This window comes from Triticum urartu, chromosome 7 (assembly GCF_003073215.2).
Source record: "Triticum urartu cultivar G1812 chromosome 7, Tu2.1, whole genome shotgun sequence".
NCBI lineage: Eukaryota > Viridiplantae > Streptophyta > Magnoliopsida > Poales > Poaceae > Triticum > Triticum urartu.
In genome coordinates, this window is record NC_053028.1 from 40478533 (window position 1) to 40499710 (window position 21178).

Genomic DNA, 21178 nt, shown 5'->3' on the forward strand with positions numbered 1-21178 from the left:
GTAAATAGAAATCGATGATCGACAGTGTAACAAACTTCAAAAAACGTGTGGGTTAACTATGAGGCCAAGTACCAATCTCTAAATTTTATTTGTAAAAAGTATATTTTTCATCTCCTAATTTTCGGAGAGTCTAGATTTATTCCTCAACTCCAAAAGCGGACAATTTGCATACCCAACTACTGAAACTGGACAAGGTTCATCCTTGGTCTTGGTTTTGACCGGTTTTGGCGCTGACTCATCTCGGTTTTGACCGGTGCTGCCTTTGACTCGCGCACTTTTTTCAAATCCATTATTTTTTTTGAAATTCCTATACTCTTTTAAATCCGCGTAGTTTTGCCTTTTTCAATTACGTGTACTTTTTCCAAATCCACATACTTTTAAAAAAAATCATGACGTTTTTCAAATTCACCTAATTTTTCAAGTTGCGTAAATTTTTATATCCACATAATTTTTTTAAGTTCGCACATTTTTCAACTCCATGAATTTTTCCTGATGTTTGTGTACTTCATATCCTCGTAGTTTTTTCAAGTTCGCACATTTTACAAATCCATGAAGTTTTCTTGATATCCGCATACTTTTTTCAAATCCACGTACTTTGTTCATGTTAGCGTAACTTTTCCCAATCCGTGTACTTTTTTCAAATCTGTCTTCTTTAAATCCACGTACATTTGTCAAGTTCACACAATTTTTCAAATTTGTGTAATTTTTTCAAATTCACGTGCTCGTTTCAAGTTAGCACACTTTTTTCAAGTTCGTGATTTTTTTCTGAATTCATGAACTTTTTCTGAATAAAGTACCCACATTTTAAAAAGTATGTGAATTCAAAAAAATACAGGACCTCCAAAAATTATGCGGATTTAAAAAAATATTCGAATTTGAGTCAGCATGGTCGAAACTGGGGTGCGTCAGCATCAAAACCGGTCAAAACCTCGTCCAAGGATATTTCTTGTCTGGTTTCAGTAGTTTGGGTTGCAAGTTTTCTCGTTTCGAAGTGAAGGGACAAAAATTATACTTTTCTCTTTTATTTGTGAGAAACACAATAATTCACGTGGGCATACCGGATTGCCCTGGCGTACTGGCCTTGTAGCATCATGCGCGAAACACCTTCTCTGTGCGTACATGTCAGCGTGTTAGGGCCCTTGCCTAACCAGCCCACCTACAGGGCCTGTTGGGTTTTCGTCTCGTAGTGGACGTTTCGATTGCGAGCGCTCACAGCGGGTTTCCCTGAAGTGCTTGATCTTGCTTTTTCCCTTTCCCTCGTTTAAACTCGGAACTGGCTGTATTTTCATTATTTTTTAATGGAAAGAGGATTAGCCCGGGTCAAAAAAAAACCTACAGGGCCTATCGCGGGCCAACACATCGGGCCAATACATGGGCCTACCCGGGAGAGGAGTCCACGAGCGAGGCATGTCTCCAAAAAAAAAACGAGCGAGGCATCCGCGTAGGATCACCGCAAACGGCAGTGGCTACTCTCCCTTCCCCTACCTCCAGTTCTTCCCCTGTAACCTTTCCCTCTGTAATTTCTATGCTACTGCTACAATTCGTCTAATGAAGTGAGTAATCAAGAGAGAATCATAGCAGGCTCCTTTTTTTTAGGGAGTAACCAAGCTTTATTCATCAAAATCCACAACAAATGGAATACATCTCTGGTCATGGGGTTGGCCCAGCCAAATATATCGCCCCGGACCTAAAGGAAAAGCATGCTTGGCTAGTCTATGTGCCTCTACATTAACGGCACGGCCTTCAAAAGTGAAAACACAATTTAAAGGAAAAACTCTACTATGAATCTCAGCGATAATGGCACCATTGCTTCCTCGACTTTTGCTTTTAATTGCTCCAACTACACCCTTGGAATCTGATGCCACAATTAGGTTGTAGATGTTAAGATCCTGAGCCAGGGCCAGCCCTTCCCGACATGCAATCGTTTCCAGTATTTCTGGGTCGTCTACTCCTGTTATCACAAGGTCCGAGCTCCCCAAATAAATTCTTGTATCGTCCCGGCAAACAGCTGCAATTGATCCTCCCAGACCCTACCGACAAGCGGTATCAACATGAACTTTTGCGTGACCTGGCGGTGGAGCTTTGGGGCGTTGGGTTGTTGTAGTGTTTGTGGGAGTAGCTCGTTGCTGCCGTTTCTGAGGTTCTGTCAGCATGCTTAGCTCAGCAAGGTATCTATTGATGAAACCATGGATAGCTTGTGGGATTTGGAAGACATCTTCATGTATGGCTTTTCTTCGTGCCGCCCAAATCGCCCAAAGTGTGACCGAAAGCTTCACAAATAACTCATGTGATAAAGAATCAATAAGAGTGAACAACCATTGTTTAGCATGTGGTTTTGTGAGTGTCGCTAGAGTTTGCGCCAACTCATAGTCAACCAGAGCCCATGTGCATCTTGACATAGTGCACTCCAACAGGGAGTGTCTCCATGAATCTAGTGCGCACAGATTCCACATGCACTAGAATCTGTCATGTGCCTGTATGCACGAACGTCATTAGTTGGTATTGAATGGTTGGATAGTCTCCAAAGAAACATACGTACTTTTCCAAGGATCTCTGTTTTCCACAATCTCTTCCATTGTGCTTCTTCCGCTGCCAAGTTGGATGAGCCCGGCCTATTTTTCAGCCATGATTCCCTTCTCCGTCTTCTGCTAACAAGCATGCGATATGCAGATTTGACCGAGAAATTCCCATTCTTGTCATGGCTCCAACTCCAAAAATCATCAACGTTCATTGTGCAAAGAGGAATACCCAGAATGATTTTCGCGTCCATGTTGAGAAAGTCGCTTGGATCTCCTATTTGTCCCAGGTGGCTGATGTCATGTCAATCAAGTCAGAGACAAAAGTTGGTGGGTCGTTATTCAAGCAACCATACGGCATCTTCATCTCTGGTCTAGGTAACCAGTTATCTTCCCACACTAGTGTGCTTTCTCCATTGCCAATACAACGAATCAGTCCCTGCTGCAATATATCATGTCCTTCGATTATCGCCCTCCAAACCTGGCTTGGAGTGCTGCCTAATTGAGCATTCAGGATAGTGCCATTCGGGTAGTATGTTCCCCTCAGCAGCCTCGCACACATGCTTTCCGGTTGCTGTAATAGATGCCAGGCCTGTCTAGCAAGCATTGATAAGTTAAACAACTCAAAATCCTTAAAACCCAGGCCCCCCATACCTTTCGGTTGAGCCATCTCTTTCCATGAAACCCAATGAGGTTTCCTTTTTCCGTCTTTACTACCCCACCAAAACTTCCCAATAAGCTTGTTTAGGTGTTCACAAAGCCCTCAGGGAAGTTTGAAAAAAGACATTGAATAAACTGGCACCGCCTGGGCTACTGACTTCACAAGTACTTCTTTTCCAGCCGAAGACATAGTTGTCTCTATCCACCCCTGGACCTTGCTCCACAGCTTATCTTTCAGGTACTTGAAAGAGACATTCTTGCTGTTTCCAATATCAGACGGCATTCCAAGGTATTTTTCATTGAGTGTTTCATTGGGCACATTCAAGGTAGTTTTTATTTCATCTCGAACACTCTCCGGCACCCCCTTGCTGAAGTAAATTGATGACTTCATATTGTTGATTCTCTGCCTCGAAGCCTGACAATATAATTCCAGAACCTGGTTCACCTCAGTAGCACCCATACTATTTGCCTTAAAGAATAGCAGGCTGTCATCAGCGAATAAGAGGTGATTAACCGGTGGTGCCAACGGTGCCACCTTCAACCCCTCCAAATTGGATTACTCACTTCTCGATTTTAACAGGAACGACAGGCCCTCTGCTGCTATCAAGAACAAGTACGAGGATATTGGTGTTGGAAATATGCCCTAGAGGCAATAATAAAATGGTTATTATTATATTTCTTTGTTCATGATAATTGTCTATTGTTCATGCTATAATTGTGTTATCCGGAAAATCGTAATACATGTGTGAATACATAGACCACAACACGTCCCTAGTGAGCCTCTAGTTGACTAGCTCGTTGATCAAAAGATAGTCATGGTTTCCTGACTATGGACATTAGATGTCATTGATAATGGGATCACATCATTAGGAGAATGATGTGATGGACAAGACCCAATCCTAAGCTTAGCTCAAAGATCATGTAGTTCATTTGCTGTAGCTTTTCTGAATGTCAAGTATCATTTCCTTAGACCATGAGATTGTGCAACTCCCGGATACCGTAGGAGTACCTTGGGTGTGCCAAACGTCACAACGTAACTGGGTGACTATAAAGGTACATTACAGGTATCTCCGAAAGTGTCTGTTGGGTTGGCACGAATCGAGACTGGGATTTGTCACTCCGTATGACGGAGAGGTATCTCTGGGCCCACTCGGTAATGCATCATCATAATGAGCTCAATGTGATCAAGTGGTTGATCGCGGGATCATGCATTATGGTATGAGTAAAGTGACTTGACGGTAACGAGACTGAACAAGGTATTGGGATACCGACGATCGAGTCTCGAACAAGTAACGTACCGATTGACAAAGGGAATTGTATACGGGATTGATTAAGTCCTCGACATCGTGGTTCATCCGATGAGATCATCGAGGAGCATGTGGGAGCCAACATGGGTATCCAGATCCCGCTGTTGGTTATTGACCGGAGAGACGTCTCGGTCATGTCTGCGTGTCTCCCGAACCCGTAGGGTCTACACACTTAAGGTTCGATGACGCTAGGGTTGTAGAGATATTAGTATGCAGTAACCCGAAAGTTGTTCGGAGTCCTGGATGAGATCCCGGACGTCACGAGGAGTTCCGGAATGGTCCGGAGGTAAAGATTTATATATAGGAAGTCCAGTTTCGGCCAGCGGGAAGGTTTCGGGGGTTACCGGTATTGTACCGGGACCACCGAAAGGGTCCCGGGGGTCCACCGGATGGGGCCACCTATCCCGGAGGGCCCCATGGGCTGAAGTGGCGTGGGAACCAGCCCCTGATGGGCTGGTGCGCCCCACCCAAGGGCCCAAGGCGCCTAGGGTTGGAAACCCTAGGGGGCCGTTGCCCCCCCGAGGGGGCATGCGCCCCCCTGGTTGGAAACCCTAAGGGGGGCGTTGCCCCCAGGCCCCCCCCTTTTAGATGGGATATCCAAGGGGGCATGCGCCCCCTAGCCCCTATATATAGTGGAAGGGAGGGAGGGCAGCCGCACCTTGCTCTTGGCGCCTCCCTCTCCCTCCGTAACACCTCTCCTCCCCGCTTGTGCTTGGCGAAGCCCTGCCGGGATGCTGCTGCATCCACCAGCACGCCGTCGTGCTGCTGGATCTTCATCAACCTCTCCTTCCCCCTTGCTGGATCAAGAAGGAGGAGACGTCTTCCCAACCGTACGTGTGTTGAACGCGGAGGTGCTGTCCGTTCGGCACTTGGTCATCGGTGATTTGGATCACGGCGAGTACGACTCCATCATCCCTGTTCACTTGAACGCTTCCGCTCGCGATCTACAAGGGTATGTAGATGCACTCCTATTCCCCTCGTTGCTAGAATACTCCATAGATTGATCTTGGTGATGCGTAGAAATTTTTTAATTTCTGCTACGATCCCCAACAGTGGCATCATGAGCTAGGTCTATGCATAGTTAGTATGCACGAGTAGAACACAAAGTAGTTGTGGGCATCGATATTGTCAATTTGCTTGCAGTTACTAGTCTTATCTTGATTCGGCGGCATCGTGGGATAAAGCGGCCCGGACCAACCTTACACGTACGCTTATGTGAGACCGGTTCCACCGACTGACATGCACTAGTTGCATAAGGTGGCTGGCGGGTGTCTGTCTCTCCCACTTTAGTCGGATCGGATTCGATGAACAGGGTCCTTATGAAGGGTAAATAGAAATTGGCAATTCACATTGTGGTTTTGGCGTAGGTAAGAAACGTCCTTGCTAGAAACCTATAGCAGCCACGTAAAAACTTGCAACAACAATTAGAGGACGTCTAACTTGTTTTTTCAGCAAGTGTTTTGTGATGTGATATGGCCAAAGGTTGTGATGAATGATGAATGATATATGTGATGTATGAGATTGATCATGTTCTTGTAATAGGAATCATGACTTGCATGTCGATGAGTATGACAACCGGCAGGAGCCATAGGAGTTGTCTTTATTTATTTATGACTTGCGTGTCAACATAAACGTCATGTAATTACTTTACTTTATTGCTAAAGCGTTAGCCATAGTAGTAGAAGTAATAGATGACGAGACAACTTCAAGAAGACACGATGATGGAGATCATGGTGTCATGCCGGTGACAGCGATGATCATGGAGCCCCGAAGATGGAGATCAAAGGAGCAAATGATATTGGCCATATCATGTCACTATTTGATTGCATGTGATGTTTATCATGTTTTACATCTTATTTGCTTAGAACGACGGTAGCTTAAATAAGATGATCCCTCGTAATAATTTCAAGAAAGTGTTCCCCCTAACTGTGCACCGTTGCGAAGGTTCGTTGTTTCGAAGCACCACATGATGATCGGGTGTGATAGATTCTAACATTCGAATACAACGGGTGTAAGACAGATTTATACACGCAATACACTTAGGTTGACTTGACGAGCCTAGCATGTACAGACATGGCCTCAGAACACAGAAGACCGAAAGGTCGAGCATGAGTCGTATAGAAGATACGATCAACATGAAGATGTTCACCGATGTTGACTAGTCCGTCTCACGTGATGATCGGACACGGACTAGTTAACTCAGATCATGTTATACTTAGATGACTGGAGGGATGTCTATCTGAGTGGGAGTTCATTTAATAATTTGATTAGATGAACTTAATTATCATGAACTTAGTCTAAAATCTTTACAATATGTCTTGTAGATCAAATGGCCCATGTTGTCCTCAACTTCAACGCGTTCCTAGAGAAAACCAAGCTGAAAGACGATGGCAGCAACTATACGGACTTGGTCCGGAACCTGAGGATCATCCTCATAGCTGCCAAGAAAGATTATGTCCTAGAAGCACCGCTAGATGACGCACCCGTCCAACAGAACCAAGACGTTATGAATGCTTGGCAGACACGTGCTGATGATTACTCCCTCGTTCAGTGCGGCATGCTTTACAGCTTAGAACCGGGGCTCCAAAAGCGTTTTGAGAGACACGGAGCATATGAAATGTTCGAAGAGCTGAAAATGGTTTTTCAAGCTCATGCCCGGGTCGAGAGATATGAAGTCTTCGACAAGTTCTTCAGCTGTAAGATGGAGGAAAATAGTTCTGTCAGCGAGCACATACTCAAAATGTCTGGGTTGCATAACCACTTGACTCAGCTGGGAGTTAATCTCCCGGATGACGCGGTCATTGACAGAATCCTTCAGTCGCTTCCACCGAGCTACAAGACCTTTGTGATGAACTTCAATATGCAGGGGATGGAAAAGACCATTCCTGAAGTATTTGCAATGCTGAAATCAGCAGAGGTAGAAGTCAAAAAGGAACATCAAGTGTTGATGGTGAATAAAACCACTAAGTTCAAGAAAAACAAGGGTAAGAAGAACTTCAAGAAGGACGGCAAGGGAGTTGTCGCGCCCGGTAAGCAAGCTGCCGGGAAGAAGCCAAAGAATGGACCCAAGCCCGAGACTGAGTGTTTTTATTGCAAGGGAAGTGGTCACTGGAAGCGGAACTGCCCCAAATACTTAGCCGACAAGAAGGCCGGCATCACGAAAGGTATATGTGATATACATGTAATTGATGTGTACCTTACCAGTACTCGTAGTAGCTCCTGGGTATTTGATACCGGTGCGGTTGCTCACATTTGTAACTCAAAGCAGGAGCTGCGGAATAAGCAGAGACTGGCGAAGGACGAGGTGACGATGCGCGTCGGGAATGGTTCCAAGGTCGATGTGATCGCCGTCGGCACGCTACCTCTACATTTACCTACGGTGTTAGTTTTAAACCTCAATAATTGTTCTTTAGTGCCAGCTTTGAGCATTAACATTGTATCAGGATCTCGTTTAATTTGAGATGGCTACTCATTTAAATCCAAGAATAATGGTTGTTCTATTTATATGAGAGATATGTTTTATGATCATGCTCCGATGGTGAATGGTTTATTCTTAATGAATCTTGAGCGTAATGCTACACATATTCATAGTGTGAATACCAAAAGATGTAAGGTTGATAATGATAGTCCCACATACTTGTGGCACTGCCGCCTTGGTCACATAGGTGTCAAACGCATGAAGAAGCTCCATGCAGATGGACTTTTAGAGTCTCTTGATTACGAATCATTTGACACGTGTGAACCATGCCTCATGGGTAAAATGCCCAAGACTCCGTTCTCAGGAACAATCAAGCGAGCAACCAACTTATTGGAAATCATACAAACTGATGTGTGCGGTCCAATGAGTGTTGAGGCTCGCGGTGGCTATCGTTATGTTCTCACCCTCACTGATGACTTGAGTAGATATGGGTACGTCTACTTAATGAAACACAAGTCTGAGACCTTTGAAAAGTTCAAGGAATTTCAGAGTGAGGTTGAGAATCAACGTGATAGGAAAATCAAGTTCTTGCGATCAGATCGTGGGGGAGAATACTTGAGTCACGAATTTGGCACACACTTAAGAAAATGTGGAATAGTTTCACAACTAACGCCGCCTGGAACACCTCAGTGTAATGGTGTGTCCGAACGTCGTAATCGCACTCTATTAGATATGGTGCGATCTATGATGTCTCTTACCGATTTACCGCTATCATTTTGGGGCTATGCTTTAGAGACTGCCGCATTCACTTTAAATAGGGCTCCGTCGAAATCCGTTGAGACGACACCGTATGAATTATGGTTTGGGAAGAAACCTAAGCTGTTGTTTCTAAAAGTTTGGGGATGCGATGCTTATGTCAAGAAACTTCAACCTGAAAAGCTCGAACCCAAGTCGGAAAAATGTGTCTTCATAGGATACCCTAAAGAAACTGTTGGGTATACCTTCTACCTCAGATTCGAAGGCAAGATCTTTGTTGCCAAGAATGGGTCCTTTCTAGAGAAAGGGTTTCTCTCGAAAGAAATAAGTGGGAGGAAGGTAGAACTTGATGAAGTATTACCTCTTGAACCGGTAAGTGGCGCAGCTCAGGAAAATGTTCCTGTGGTGCCTGCACCGATTAGAGAGGAAGTTAATGATGATGATCAAGATACTTCGGATCAAGCTCCTACTGAACTTCGTAGGTCCACAAGGACACGTTCCGCACCAGAGTGGTACGGCAACCCTGTCTTGGAAATCATGTTGTTGGACAAAGGTGAACCTTCGAACTATGAAGAAGCGATGGCGGGCCCAGATTCCGACAAATGGCTAGAAGTCATGAAATCCGAGATAGAATCCGTGTATGAAAACAAAGTATGGACTTTGACTGACTTGCCCGAAGATCGGCGAGCCATAGAAAATAAATGGATCTTTAAGAAGAAGAAAGACGCGGATGGTAATGTGACCATCTATAAGGCTCGACTTGTCGCTAAGGGTTATCGACAAGTTCAAGGGGTTGACTACGATGAGACTTTCTCACCCGTAGCGAAGCTGAAGTCCGTCCGAATCATGTTAGCAATTGCCGCATTCTATGATTATGAGATATGGCAAATGGACGTCAAAACGGCATTCCTTAACGGCTTTCTTAAGGAAGAATTGTATATGATGCAGCCGGAAGGTTTTGTCGATCCTAAGAATGCTAACAAGGTGTGCAAGCTCCAACGCTCAATCTATGGGCTCGTGCAAGCATCTCGGAGTTGGAACATTCGCTTTGATGAGATGATCAAAGCGTTTGGGTTTATGCAGACTTATGAAGAAGTCTGCGTTTACAAGAAAGTGAGTGGGAGCTCTGTAGCATTTCTCATATTATATGTGGATGACATACTGTTGATGGGAAATGATATAGAATTCTTGGAAAGCATAAAGGCCTATTTGAACAAGTGTTTTTCAATGAAGGACCTTGGAGAAGCTGCTTATATATTAGGCATCAAGATCTATAGAGATAGATCGAGACGCCTCATCGGTCTTTCACAAAGTACGTACCTTGACAAGATATTGAAGAAGTTCAATATGGATCAGTCCAAGAAGGGGTTCTTGCCTGTATTGCAAGGTGTGCGATTGAGCACGGCTTAATGCCCGACCACGGCAGAAGATATAGAAGAGATGAGTGTCATCCCCTATGCCTCAGCCATAGGGTCTATTATGTATGCCATGCTGTGTACCAGACCTGATGTAAACCTTGCCGTAAGTTTGGTAGGTAGGTACCAAAGTAATCCCGGCAAGGAACACTGGACAGCGGTCAAAAACATCCTGAAGTACCTGAAAAGGACCAAGGATATGTTTCTCGTTTATGGAGGTGGCGAAGAGCTTGTCGTAAAGGGTTACGTCGACGCTCGCTTCGACACAGATCTGGATGACTCTAAGTCACAAACCGGATACGTGTATATTTTGAATGGTGGGGCAGTAAGCTGGTGCAGTTGCAAGCAAAGCGTCGTGGCGGGATCTACATGTGAAGCAGAATACATGGCAGCCTCGGAGGCAGCACAAGAAGCAATCTGGGTGAAGGAGTTCATCACCGACCTAGGAGTTATACCCAATGCGTCGGGGCCGATGACTCTCTTCTGTGACAACACTGGAGCTATTGCCCTTGCCAAGGAGCCCAGGTTTCACAGGAAGACCAGGCATATCAAGCGTCGCTTCAACTCCATTCGTGAAAGTGTTCAAAATGGAGACATAGAAATTTGTAAAGTACATACGGACCTGAATGTAGCAGATCCATTGACTAAACCTCTCCCTAGAGCAAAACATGATCAACACCAGAACTGCATGGGTGTTCGATTCATCACAATGTAACTAGAATACCGACTCTAGTGCAAGTGGGAGACTGTTGGAAATATGCCCTAGAGGCAATAATAAAATGGTTATTATTATATTTCTTTGTTCATGATAATTGTCTATTGTCCATGCTATAATTGTGTTATCCGGGAAATCGTAATACATGTGTGAATACATAGACCACAACACGTCCCTAGTGAGCCTCTAGTTGACTAGCTCGTTGATCAAAAGATAGTCATGGTTTCCTGACTATGGACATTAGATGTCATTGATAACGGGATCACATCATTAGGAGAATGATGTGATGGACAAGACCCAATCCTAAGCTTAGCTCAAAGATCGTGTAGTTCGTTTGCTGTAGCTTTTCTGAATGTCAAGTATCATTTCCTTAGACCATGAGATTGTGCAACTCCCGGATACCGTAGGAGTACCTTCGGTGTGCCAAACGTCACAACGTAACTGGGTGACTATAAAGGTACATTACAGGTATCTCCGAAAGTGTCTGTTGGGTTGGCACGAATCGAGGCTGGGATTTGTCACTCCGTATGACGGAGAGGTATCTCTGGGCCCACTCGGTAATGCATCATCATAATGAGCTCAATGTGATCAAGTGGTTGATCGCGGGATCATGCATTACGGTACGAGTAAAGTGACTTGCCGGTAACGAGACTGAACAAGGTATTGGGATACCGACGATCAAGTCTCGGACAAGTAACGTACCGATTGACAAAGGGAATTGTATACAAGATTGATTAAGTCCTCGACATCATGGTTCATCCGATGAGATCATCGAGGAGCATGTGGGAGCCAACATGGGTATCCATATCCCGCTGTTGGTTATTAACCGGAGAGGCGTCTCGGTCATGTCTGCGTGTCTCCCGAACCCGTAGGGTCTACACACTTAAGGTTCGATGACGCTAGGGTTGTAGAGATATTAGTATGCAGTAACCCGAAAGTTGTTCGGAGTCCCGGATGAGATCCCGGACGTCACGAGGAGTTCCGGAATGGTCCGGAGGTAAAGATTTATATATAGGAAGTCCAGTTTCGGCCAGCGGGAAGGTTTCGGGGGTTACCGGTATTGTACCGGGACCACCGGAAGGGTCCCGGGGGTCCACCGGATGGGGCCACCTATCCCGGAGGGCCCCATGGGCTGAAGTGGCGTGGGAACCAGCCCCTGATGGGCTGGTGCGCCCTACCCAAGGGCTTAAGGCGCCTAGGGTTGGAAACCCTAGGGGGCCGTTGCCCCCCAAGGGGGCATGCGCCCCCCTGGTTGGAAACCCTAAGGGGGCCGTTGCCCCCAGGGGCCGCCCCCCCTTTTAGATGGGATCTCCAAGGGGGCATGCGCCCCTTAGCCCCTATATATAGTGGAAGGGAGGGAGGGCAGCCGCACCTTGCTCTTGGCGCCTCCCTCTCCCTCCGTAACACCTCTCCTTCCCGCTTGTGCTTAGCGAAGCCCTGCCGGGATCCTGCTGCATCCACCACCACGCCGTCGTGCTGCTGGATCTTCATCAACCTCTCCTTCCCCCTTGCTGGATCAAGAAGGAGGAGACGTCATCCCAACCGTACGTGTGTTGAACGCGGAGGTGCTGTCCGTTCGGCACTTGGTCATCGGTGATTTGGATCACGGTGAGTATGAATCCATCATCCCCGTTCACTTGAACGCTTCCGCTCGCGATCTACAAGGGTATGTAGATGCACTCCTATTCCCCTCGTTGCTAGAATACTCCATAGATTGATCTTGGTGATGCGTAGAATTTTTTTAATTTCTGCTACGATCCCCAATAATTGGGTCCCCCTGTCTTATACCTCTAGATGGCTTAAAACCTTCCAGCTTCTTCCCATTGAACAGGACAGAAAAATTAATAGTTGAAACAAGGCTCATCACAATATTCACCCACTGTGCCGAGAACCCCAACTTTAACATAATGGCTTGCAGATATTCCCACTCAACTCTGTCGTAGGCCTTCATCATGTCAAGCTTTAGGGCACAAGATTGGTGTTTCTTTGCTTTATTCCATTTCATGAAATGTAGATATTCATAGGCCATGATGATATTGTCAGTGATCATCCTGCCAGGCACAAAGGCAGATTGTTCCTTGGAGATAATAAGCTTTAGCCTATTTGATATCGCTTTTGACGCTATCTTGTAAATTATATTGCATCAACTGATTGGCCGAAATTGAGACAGAAGTGTAGGGTTTTCACCTTTGGGATAAGAACCAATGTACTATCATTGATGCTCTCGGCTGATTCTTTCCCCTCTACGATGTTTATAACAGCTTTAGTTACCTCGTCACCGCAAACATCCCAGTGGCTCTGCAAAAAGTGAGCTGGGAAGCCATCAGGGCCGGTGTGCTTTTGTGGGAAACATTTGAAATAAAGCGGTCTTGACCTCCCCGGTAGTATATGGGGCGTTTAACCCCTCATTCATCTCCCGCGAGACCTTCCTTGGCACCGTATCCAGCACCCGATCCATACCATGGACTCCTTGAGATGTGTACAGTTCTTTGTAGAACCCGGTGGCCATTGTTTCCATCTCATGCACGTCCGCTGTCATCTGTTCGTCCAACCGCTGAAGAGATTTGATTTGATTCTTCCTCCTGCGTCTACTAGCCCTTAGGTGAAAGAAGTAAGTGTTGAAGTAAGTGTTCTTATCACCGTGCATTAGCCACTCTACCCTGGCTCTTTGACGCCACATAATTTCCTTGCGGTGAAAAATTTCTACTAGATTATCCACAATTTTTATTTCAGCCGACGTAGGACCAGTACTTCCTCGAGAGTCGCGCAACTCCTGTAGCTGACACTGCAACTGGAGGATCTGCATGCGTATATTTCCAAAATGTATCCGATCCCAATGAGACAGATCCCCTGCTAGATTCCTGAGCTTGTCCCCCACCTGCTCTGCCGAATCACTCGAAGATCGCGCCCAGCCCGCATGCACCACGTCCGCTAGCATTGGGTCACGTTCCCAACAAAGCTCATACTTAAATCTGCGTGGGGCCCGCCTGCATGCATGCATGTCCTTGATTTTCAGATAGATAGGTACGTGATCTGATGACGCAGCATTTTTGTGTTCGGCATAGCAGGCTCCTAACACAGCGCAACGTCGGGTGGTGGGCTGGGCTAGCTGGAGAGGTTCAGCCAGGATCAGCACACCTCAGGAAAAGGGGTCCGACGACGATGGCAACAGGAGACCGGAGACAGTCCGGTGTGTAACGGTAGCTTGGCCTAGGACGAGGCCAGCGAGGACACTAGAGCGTTCGTGTTCATGTTGGCCAATGGAGGAAGAGGATGACAGGTGGGCCCTCCGCTAGCTTAATATTTGAACCAAATCGGGGTCCAGTTTTGTTTACACTATCGACGGGCTTGGGAGGCAGCGGGGCCTCGAGTCTCAAGTGGGCCTAATAATACGATCCAACAGTATTGTACTCCCTCCGTTCTTAAATATTTGTCTTTTTAGAGATTTCAACAAGTGACTACATATAAAGTAAAATGAGTGAATCTATACTCTAAAACATGTCTATATACATCCGTATGTGATAACCATTTGAAATCTCTAAAAAGACAAGTATTTAGGAACGGAGGGAGTACAAGACTATCAATTATGTTCATCTTAGTCTTTTCCAAGTTATGCCTTCGGTGTGCAATGTACTTGCTAGTTGGTCACATGGGCTCCACAATATTCAGCCATGCATATCAACTGTTGATTAATTGCTCAGTTGTGTGCATATATATTGATGCTCAATCTTCAACCGAGTAGAGTCAAGCTCTGGTAGGTGACCTACACTTTTCTGTAACTATAAAATATGTTAGAGACGAGAAATGCAAACTATCCAGTGGCACCGTCGAGGTGAGACGACAACAGAAGGAGGATGTGAAAGATCAGTGGGGAATTGGAGACACCAAGAATGCTCAATGGACGATCCTGTCGTCGCATGCCTTCTCTCGTCTAGAGATACTTCAAAATTGGGTCCAAACCCATAACTCGTAGAAGGATTAAATTCCGACATGAGCGGTAGACGAAAATCAGATGAACAAACTCCTTCGTGTGCTAGTTGCAACAACACACCAAAGTAATCTGCACACCACTGGGATAGCAAATCTCTCTAGCTAGTCCATGAACCTACGTCCCAGTGGATGACAACATCAATTAGTGGAGGCAACGAGACCATACAAGTTCAATCACCTACAACACCGCATCAGACTGTAGCCGCTAGTTAGCTGAGCTCCTGTAGAACAACGGTACCGAGTCATGTAGGTCTTTGTAGAAACAACCCTTAGCCCAATATTTTTGATGCAGATTGGCACAAAACTACCATCATCACCTTGCTCGTGTTGTTGAAGATTACCGCACCTGCCAGAATAATTTATCACCCCATGCACTTTCCCCACTGTATCCTCACTTGTCCCACAGGATCCCAAATAAGACGAACCACGAAAGCAACGATGGGCGGCTATCAGACCAGCAGGCAACAACCATCGGGTTGTGTGAGGCAATGGCGGGTGACTATCGTGCGAGGCAAGCGCGGCCGCTGGTTGGGGAAAACGACGGGGCGCGCGACCACCGTTGAGGCATGCCGTAGCGCATGACCCTGACAAGGGATACACGGTCGTCTTGAGAGGCTAGCATGGCTGCCAGGCGAAGCGAGCATGACCCCTGACAAGAGACACAACAGACGATGCAAGACCGCCAACAAAGGAAGGAGACGGTTTTTTAAGGCTCACCTGGTCCATGGTGAGGCATTCCTGTTTTTAAAATATAATACATTTTTTAATTAATTTGCATAAATATTACGCCGATATTTTTATTTTTTAAAATAATACACCATCGGCCTGCTGCAGGCTGACTGGGCCTAGTCGGCCCACCGCAGGCCGATTTGCTTCCAGTCGGCCCGCAGCAAGCCGACTGGGACTAATTGGCTTGCTGCGAACCAATTAGTTTCAGTCGGCTTGCTGCAGGCCGACTAGGTGCATGTGGCCATTTTTCTTTTTCTGTTTTTGGTTTTAGTTGTTGTTTTCTATTTATTCTATCTATCAAATGAATCTGGTTTGTGTTGAAACTTTTTGCATAAATTACTAGCAATATTAACAAGCTACATATAAATTTTCATAATTTTTGGAAAACCACATATTTACAATTGTATTAGATAGCTCCTGGTGAATATAGATAGGGTTTAAATTTATCTATCCAAATTAATTTTTTTATATATATGTTAAAATATCGAGGAGAATAGTTTAAAATTTTCTGTGAAACAATTTGAGAATACTTTTTTGGCTTATGAAACAATATGAAACAATTTTGTGAAACCATTTGAGGAAAATTAATTTTTGGCTTATGAAACAATTTGAGAATACTTTTTTGGCTTATGTTCCTCAAATTGTTTCACAAAAATTGTTTCAAATTGTTTCATAAGCCAAAAAAATTCCTCAAATTGTTTCACAAAAATGTTTAAACCATTCTCCTCAATATTTTAATATTTATAAAAATAAAATAAAAAATCCAATTTGGATAAATAAATTTAAACCCTATCTATATTCACCAGGAGCTATCAAATACAAATGTAAATATGTGGTTTTCCAAAAATTATGAAAATTTATATGTGCCATGTTAATATTGCTAGTAATTTATGCAAAAAGTTTCAACACAAACCAGATTCATTTGATAGCTAGAATAAATAGACAACAACAACTAAAATCAAAAACAGAAAAGGAAAAATGGCCACATGCACCTAATCGGCTCACCACAGGCCGATTGGTTTCCAGTCGGCTCACAGCAAGCCGACTGAGACTAATTGGTTCGCAGCAAGCCAATTAGTCCCAGTCGGCTTGCTGCGGGCTGAGTGGAAGCCCCAATTAGTCCCAGTCGGCTTGCTGCGGGCTGACTGGAAGCCAATCGTCCTGTGGTGGGCCGACTAGACCTTGGTGTATTATTTTTAAAAATAAAAATATAGGCGTAATATTTATACAAATTAATTAAAAAATATATTATTTAATTAAAATAGCTCAAATCGAAGGGGTTGCAGGAGAGTGTGGTTTGGAGAACAGAGGGAGCGAGACAGGGCAACATCATATGGGAGGCGCGGTAGTAAGCGGTGTCGGAGGAGCAATGGTGCATGTGTTGGGTTGCACCAAGGAGAATGAACGACATGATGGGTGCTCGGTTTTCTAGGGCTTTTTTTCTTACGCCGGGAGATGGGTTTGGTTGAAGAAAAATGTTGAGGTGGGGAGATTATGTTTTTTTCTGAACAGAGTACAGACGCAAGCACTCATACATATATGCATACACTCATCTCTATAAATGCGCACACACGTACATCATACCTCTATGAACACCTTCTTTTTTAACACCATACAGACGCAAACGCTCATACATACGTACATACACCCACCCCTATAAACGCGCACACACATACACCCTACCCCTATGAACACCTTCTTTTTTTAACACCATACAGACGCAAGCGCTCATATACATGCGCATATACTCACCCCTATGAACGCATACACGCACACTCTATCTCTATGAGCACCTCCGAAAGACTGAGCCGACATATCATCTTGAAATTTATGAAGTCATCGTAGACACCTCGTCATCGACGGAAACGTCTTCTCCCACTGAATGCGCATCGCCAAAAATCCTGAAATAAATCCAGGAATAAATGCGACCACCAGGACTTGAACCCTGATGGGCCGAGGATATCATAGTCCCTCTAACCATCCAATCACAGGTTGGTTCGCCCCCTATGAACACCTTCGAGAGAATGAACTGGCATATATCCTGAGATTTACGAAGTCATCGTAGGCGCCTCGTCGTCGACGGAAACGTCTCCTCTCATTAAAAGCGCATCGTCAAAAATCATGAAATAAATCCAAAAATAATGCGAGCACCTGGACTTGAACCCTGGTGAGATGGGAATATCACCGTCCCTCTAACCATCCAACTACAGATTGGTTCGAGGTGGGGAGATTATGTGACGGGTGGACATCGTGGGTACCAAACGATGTACTGACTGTGCTTGAATAGTGGAGATAGTTAAGATGCCGGTATTATATCCACTTCCTATTTAGCTGAACATTATCTGACCAAAAAATATACGAAACTTTGTAATGAATCATGGTCTCAATATGTGAAGTAGAACTAATTATCCTTTGACCAAATGCCCTTTTATCATTGATCATTTTTTATTGTTTTTCGCCCGTGGCAACGCAGGGAATATATTAGTCATGTGGTAATGTATGAGAATATCGTATCCCGTTATAATGCAGGGACAATTATTACAGGATCTATGAAAATACTAGTACAAGTATCGGGGTACTTTCTTAAATTTTCGTTTGAGAAGGTAAAGTTTCTTGCCATTGTATGCTAAATCAGATCAATGATTCGTTTGAAAAGGTAAATTTTCTGTAATCGTATATTACCATTTTTCTTTGCAGCTATATATTATAATGCAATTAATTGTCCTCGTTACAATTTACCTTTGTTTTATTACCGCGAATAAGTTTACCTTTGTTTTTTTACGACGAATTGAATGCCTTTTCCCCGAAATACTGTAGTTTAATGTCGAAATGTAAATCCAAAAGTAGCCCTTATTATATGCATTATTAAGAAAGGTCCATTGATACAGCCGGTCAAATATGGAATCAAATGGAAAAGTCCGCAAAAAGGAAGCAAATCGAAAAGTTTATGAAATTAATCGTCCAACAACTCACACCTTATACTAGACACCCGAGGCTGAGGTCTGGGCAGACTGAATCCACCATCAAAACTGACAATATGGCTTCCTTCTCCTCTTCCTCTACTAGCGTGATCACCGTCCTCTTGCTGCTCTTGTCCGTCCTCCTTGCGCCGCCGGCGAGTGCCGTCCCTGTACTTGCCGCATGCAAGACCGTCGGCGGCGGGAGCACCTACTTCGACGTCACGTTCTGCCTGGAGGCCCTAGGCTCCGTCGGCGGTGGCGGTCTCTACCGAGACCTCGCCGCCGCTGCCGTGGGCCTCCTCGCTGCCAACGCCACCAGCACGGAGGCCAAGATCGGCCGTCTGCTTGGGGAGAGCGGCGTGAAGATTAAGGCGGGGGACGCGGCCCTGGCGCGGCCCCTCCGGTCGTGCCTGTCGCTGTACGGCGGTATAGTGCACGGTGGGCCTGCGTGCACTGCCGCGGTCAAGGGCGGGAAGTTCGGCGATGCGACGGCGATCCTGGAGAAGGCAGCGGCCGCAGCGAAGGAGTGCGAGGACGGGTTCAGGAGGAGCAACGCGGCTTCGCCGCTGACGGTGGAGGACGATGACGCGTTCAAGCTCGCAAAGCTCGGCGTCGCGTTGCTCGGTTTCGCTTGAGAGCGCGGACATGAATATTGTTGTTTTGAATAAAATAAAGATTTGCATATACTATAATACGTATCTTTCTAGTTTAGTTGTTCTACTTGTAATCCTCGTGCTCTTTGATCTCTGATCCTCGTGTGTTTTTGTTAGATCAGCGTTGTGCGTCGGGAGGCCAAGGTCCGAAATGCTGCTATCCGGTGTCGGATAGTCGGGTAACAAAATACGAAAAGGTGAGACGGCACCCGGGTGTCCCGGCACCCCCCTTACCCAGCAGCAGGTCATTTGCAGTGGCAGGGTAATTAAGCAGTCAATTTGCTGACACGAATAGGGCCAGTCTAGACTGTAGTTGGCATAGTAGGCATGGCAGTAGGCACTGGCGGAGCTTCAGCAAGGCTGAAAGGGCCGTGGCCCGCCCAGCCCATGAAATTTTATACACTATATATCTACTTCTGGACCTTTGTCTCAAAAAAAAATCTACTTCTGAACCTTAAAACAGCAGCTCACATGCTACCTTTTCTATTTCGCCCGCACACCTTTGGGCTGCAAGCTCCGCCACTGGCAGTAGGCACTGTTGGGACTGTGGTAGAGGCCAGGCGGGCAATCGTGTACAACTGTTGGTCAGCTTTTTCCATATCCAATAGAAAAATGAAGCATGAACATGCAGCCATGCAGCCAAGCGCAGTTGTCTCGGTCAATCATGCAAAAAAAAGTAGACAGAGTATGATGTGGCCAATGGAGAGCGGCGTTGCAGAGGCCGAGCGTCAGGTAGCTCGGTATCCCCTACGTTGGAACGGACTTCACGATTCCTTCTTGTCATGCGTTTCCGAGGTATACGGGCTAATATACACATGCATGAATAGTGCAGCCGTATGGAAGTGGCACATTGTCAGGCCCTGCTCGCACGGGTTAAACGAACGCGGGTTTTTGAAATAGCACAGGATAAGCCTGTCCTGTCTGCAGAGTTGCAGCAGCAATTATTGTTGTACTGGCCCAACGAAAAGTATTAATTTTCTATTCAGCTATATTTTGTGTATGTACCATCGGAGCATTTTCTTTTTTTTTAAACTAATCTTCAAATTAGTGTGCAATTAGTTATTCTTTTTTAGCAGACAATTAACTAACTGTGTGCTTCTTAATTTTTTTTTAAAGAGCTCTCTTAAGATGGTCCCTGTTACCTCTTAAGAGGCAAGAGAAATATTTGCTTTGTCCATTCATCAAGGATATATTTGACCACACAAATTGTAATATGGCAATTACTTGTCAAAACTAATATTTAAAGCATTTCCCACATCTCCTTTTAATATAATAATAGTTCACATTTGACCCCCGTACATATGTGTTGTATCTACCATATGAAGATGAGTAATTATCATGTTGTATAATATGATAAATATCCATGTGATCCTAATGAATTATATACACACTACAAAAGACATTATTATAATTCATCTAGATTGCAACGTAATAATCATCAGTATGTATATTTGCATCATTCTGAGAGAGCCAATAAAGGAAAATAAATGTACACACATGCTAGGACCGTATGAATATTCAAAATGTTCTCCATTATACATTATCTGCTCTAACAAAAATTGTGTTACCCCTCAAAAAAGATGTGCAATAACACTGGTACACATGGTCGCTTTGTTACAGAAAAATTCCGATGGTATTTTGACTGTGTTTTTTGCTATGGTTTGATCAAGCAGTATTCATTTATGGTGTTTTCTTAAAACAAATGCAGTGCATCTTCTTTTTAATTTCCCAACCGACAACATAATACAAGCATATATATATATGACAGGACATGACAAACTTCTTATTTCATTTGTTAGACATGATGATAAGGTACGTTATGCAAAACAAAGTTGGAAACAAAATATGGAATTAATTAGCTCTATTTATTTTATTTTCTTATATACTCCCGGTTTAAAAGGAAAGGAATAAATTATAATGATTTCTTTTCTTAACTATACCGCAACAATGTCCATACTAAACCCCACGCCGTCATTAATGGTGTATTTCCTCATATTACCTGCTAAGAGGTACTCCCCCCATTTTTATGTACTCTGCATATTAGTTTTGACTGTTGTCT

The 21178-nt window shown here is 44.7% G+C and overlaps 1 protein-coding gene across 1 annotated transcript; it reads left to right on the top strand.

The window, feature by feature from the left end:
• The first annotated feature begins 18543 nt into the window (after positions 1-18543).
• On the top strand, positions 18544-19101 carry LOC125520705 (putative invertase inhibitor). The gene has a single exon (XM_048685690.1). It carries the CDS (start codon positions 18544-18546, stop codon positions 19099-19101), a length of 558 nt encoding a protein of 185 aa, XP_048541647.1.
• Positions 19102-21178: the final 2077 nt, after the last annotated feature.

What these genes read in the sequence shown, in the direction of transcription:
- LOC125520705 (XM_048685690.1), top strand. Translation starts at nt 18,544, where the DNA reads ATGGCTTCCTTCTCCTCTTCCTCTACTAGCGTGATCACCGTCCTCTTG.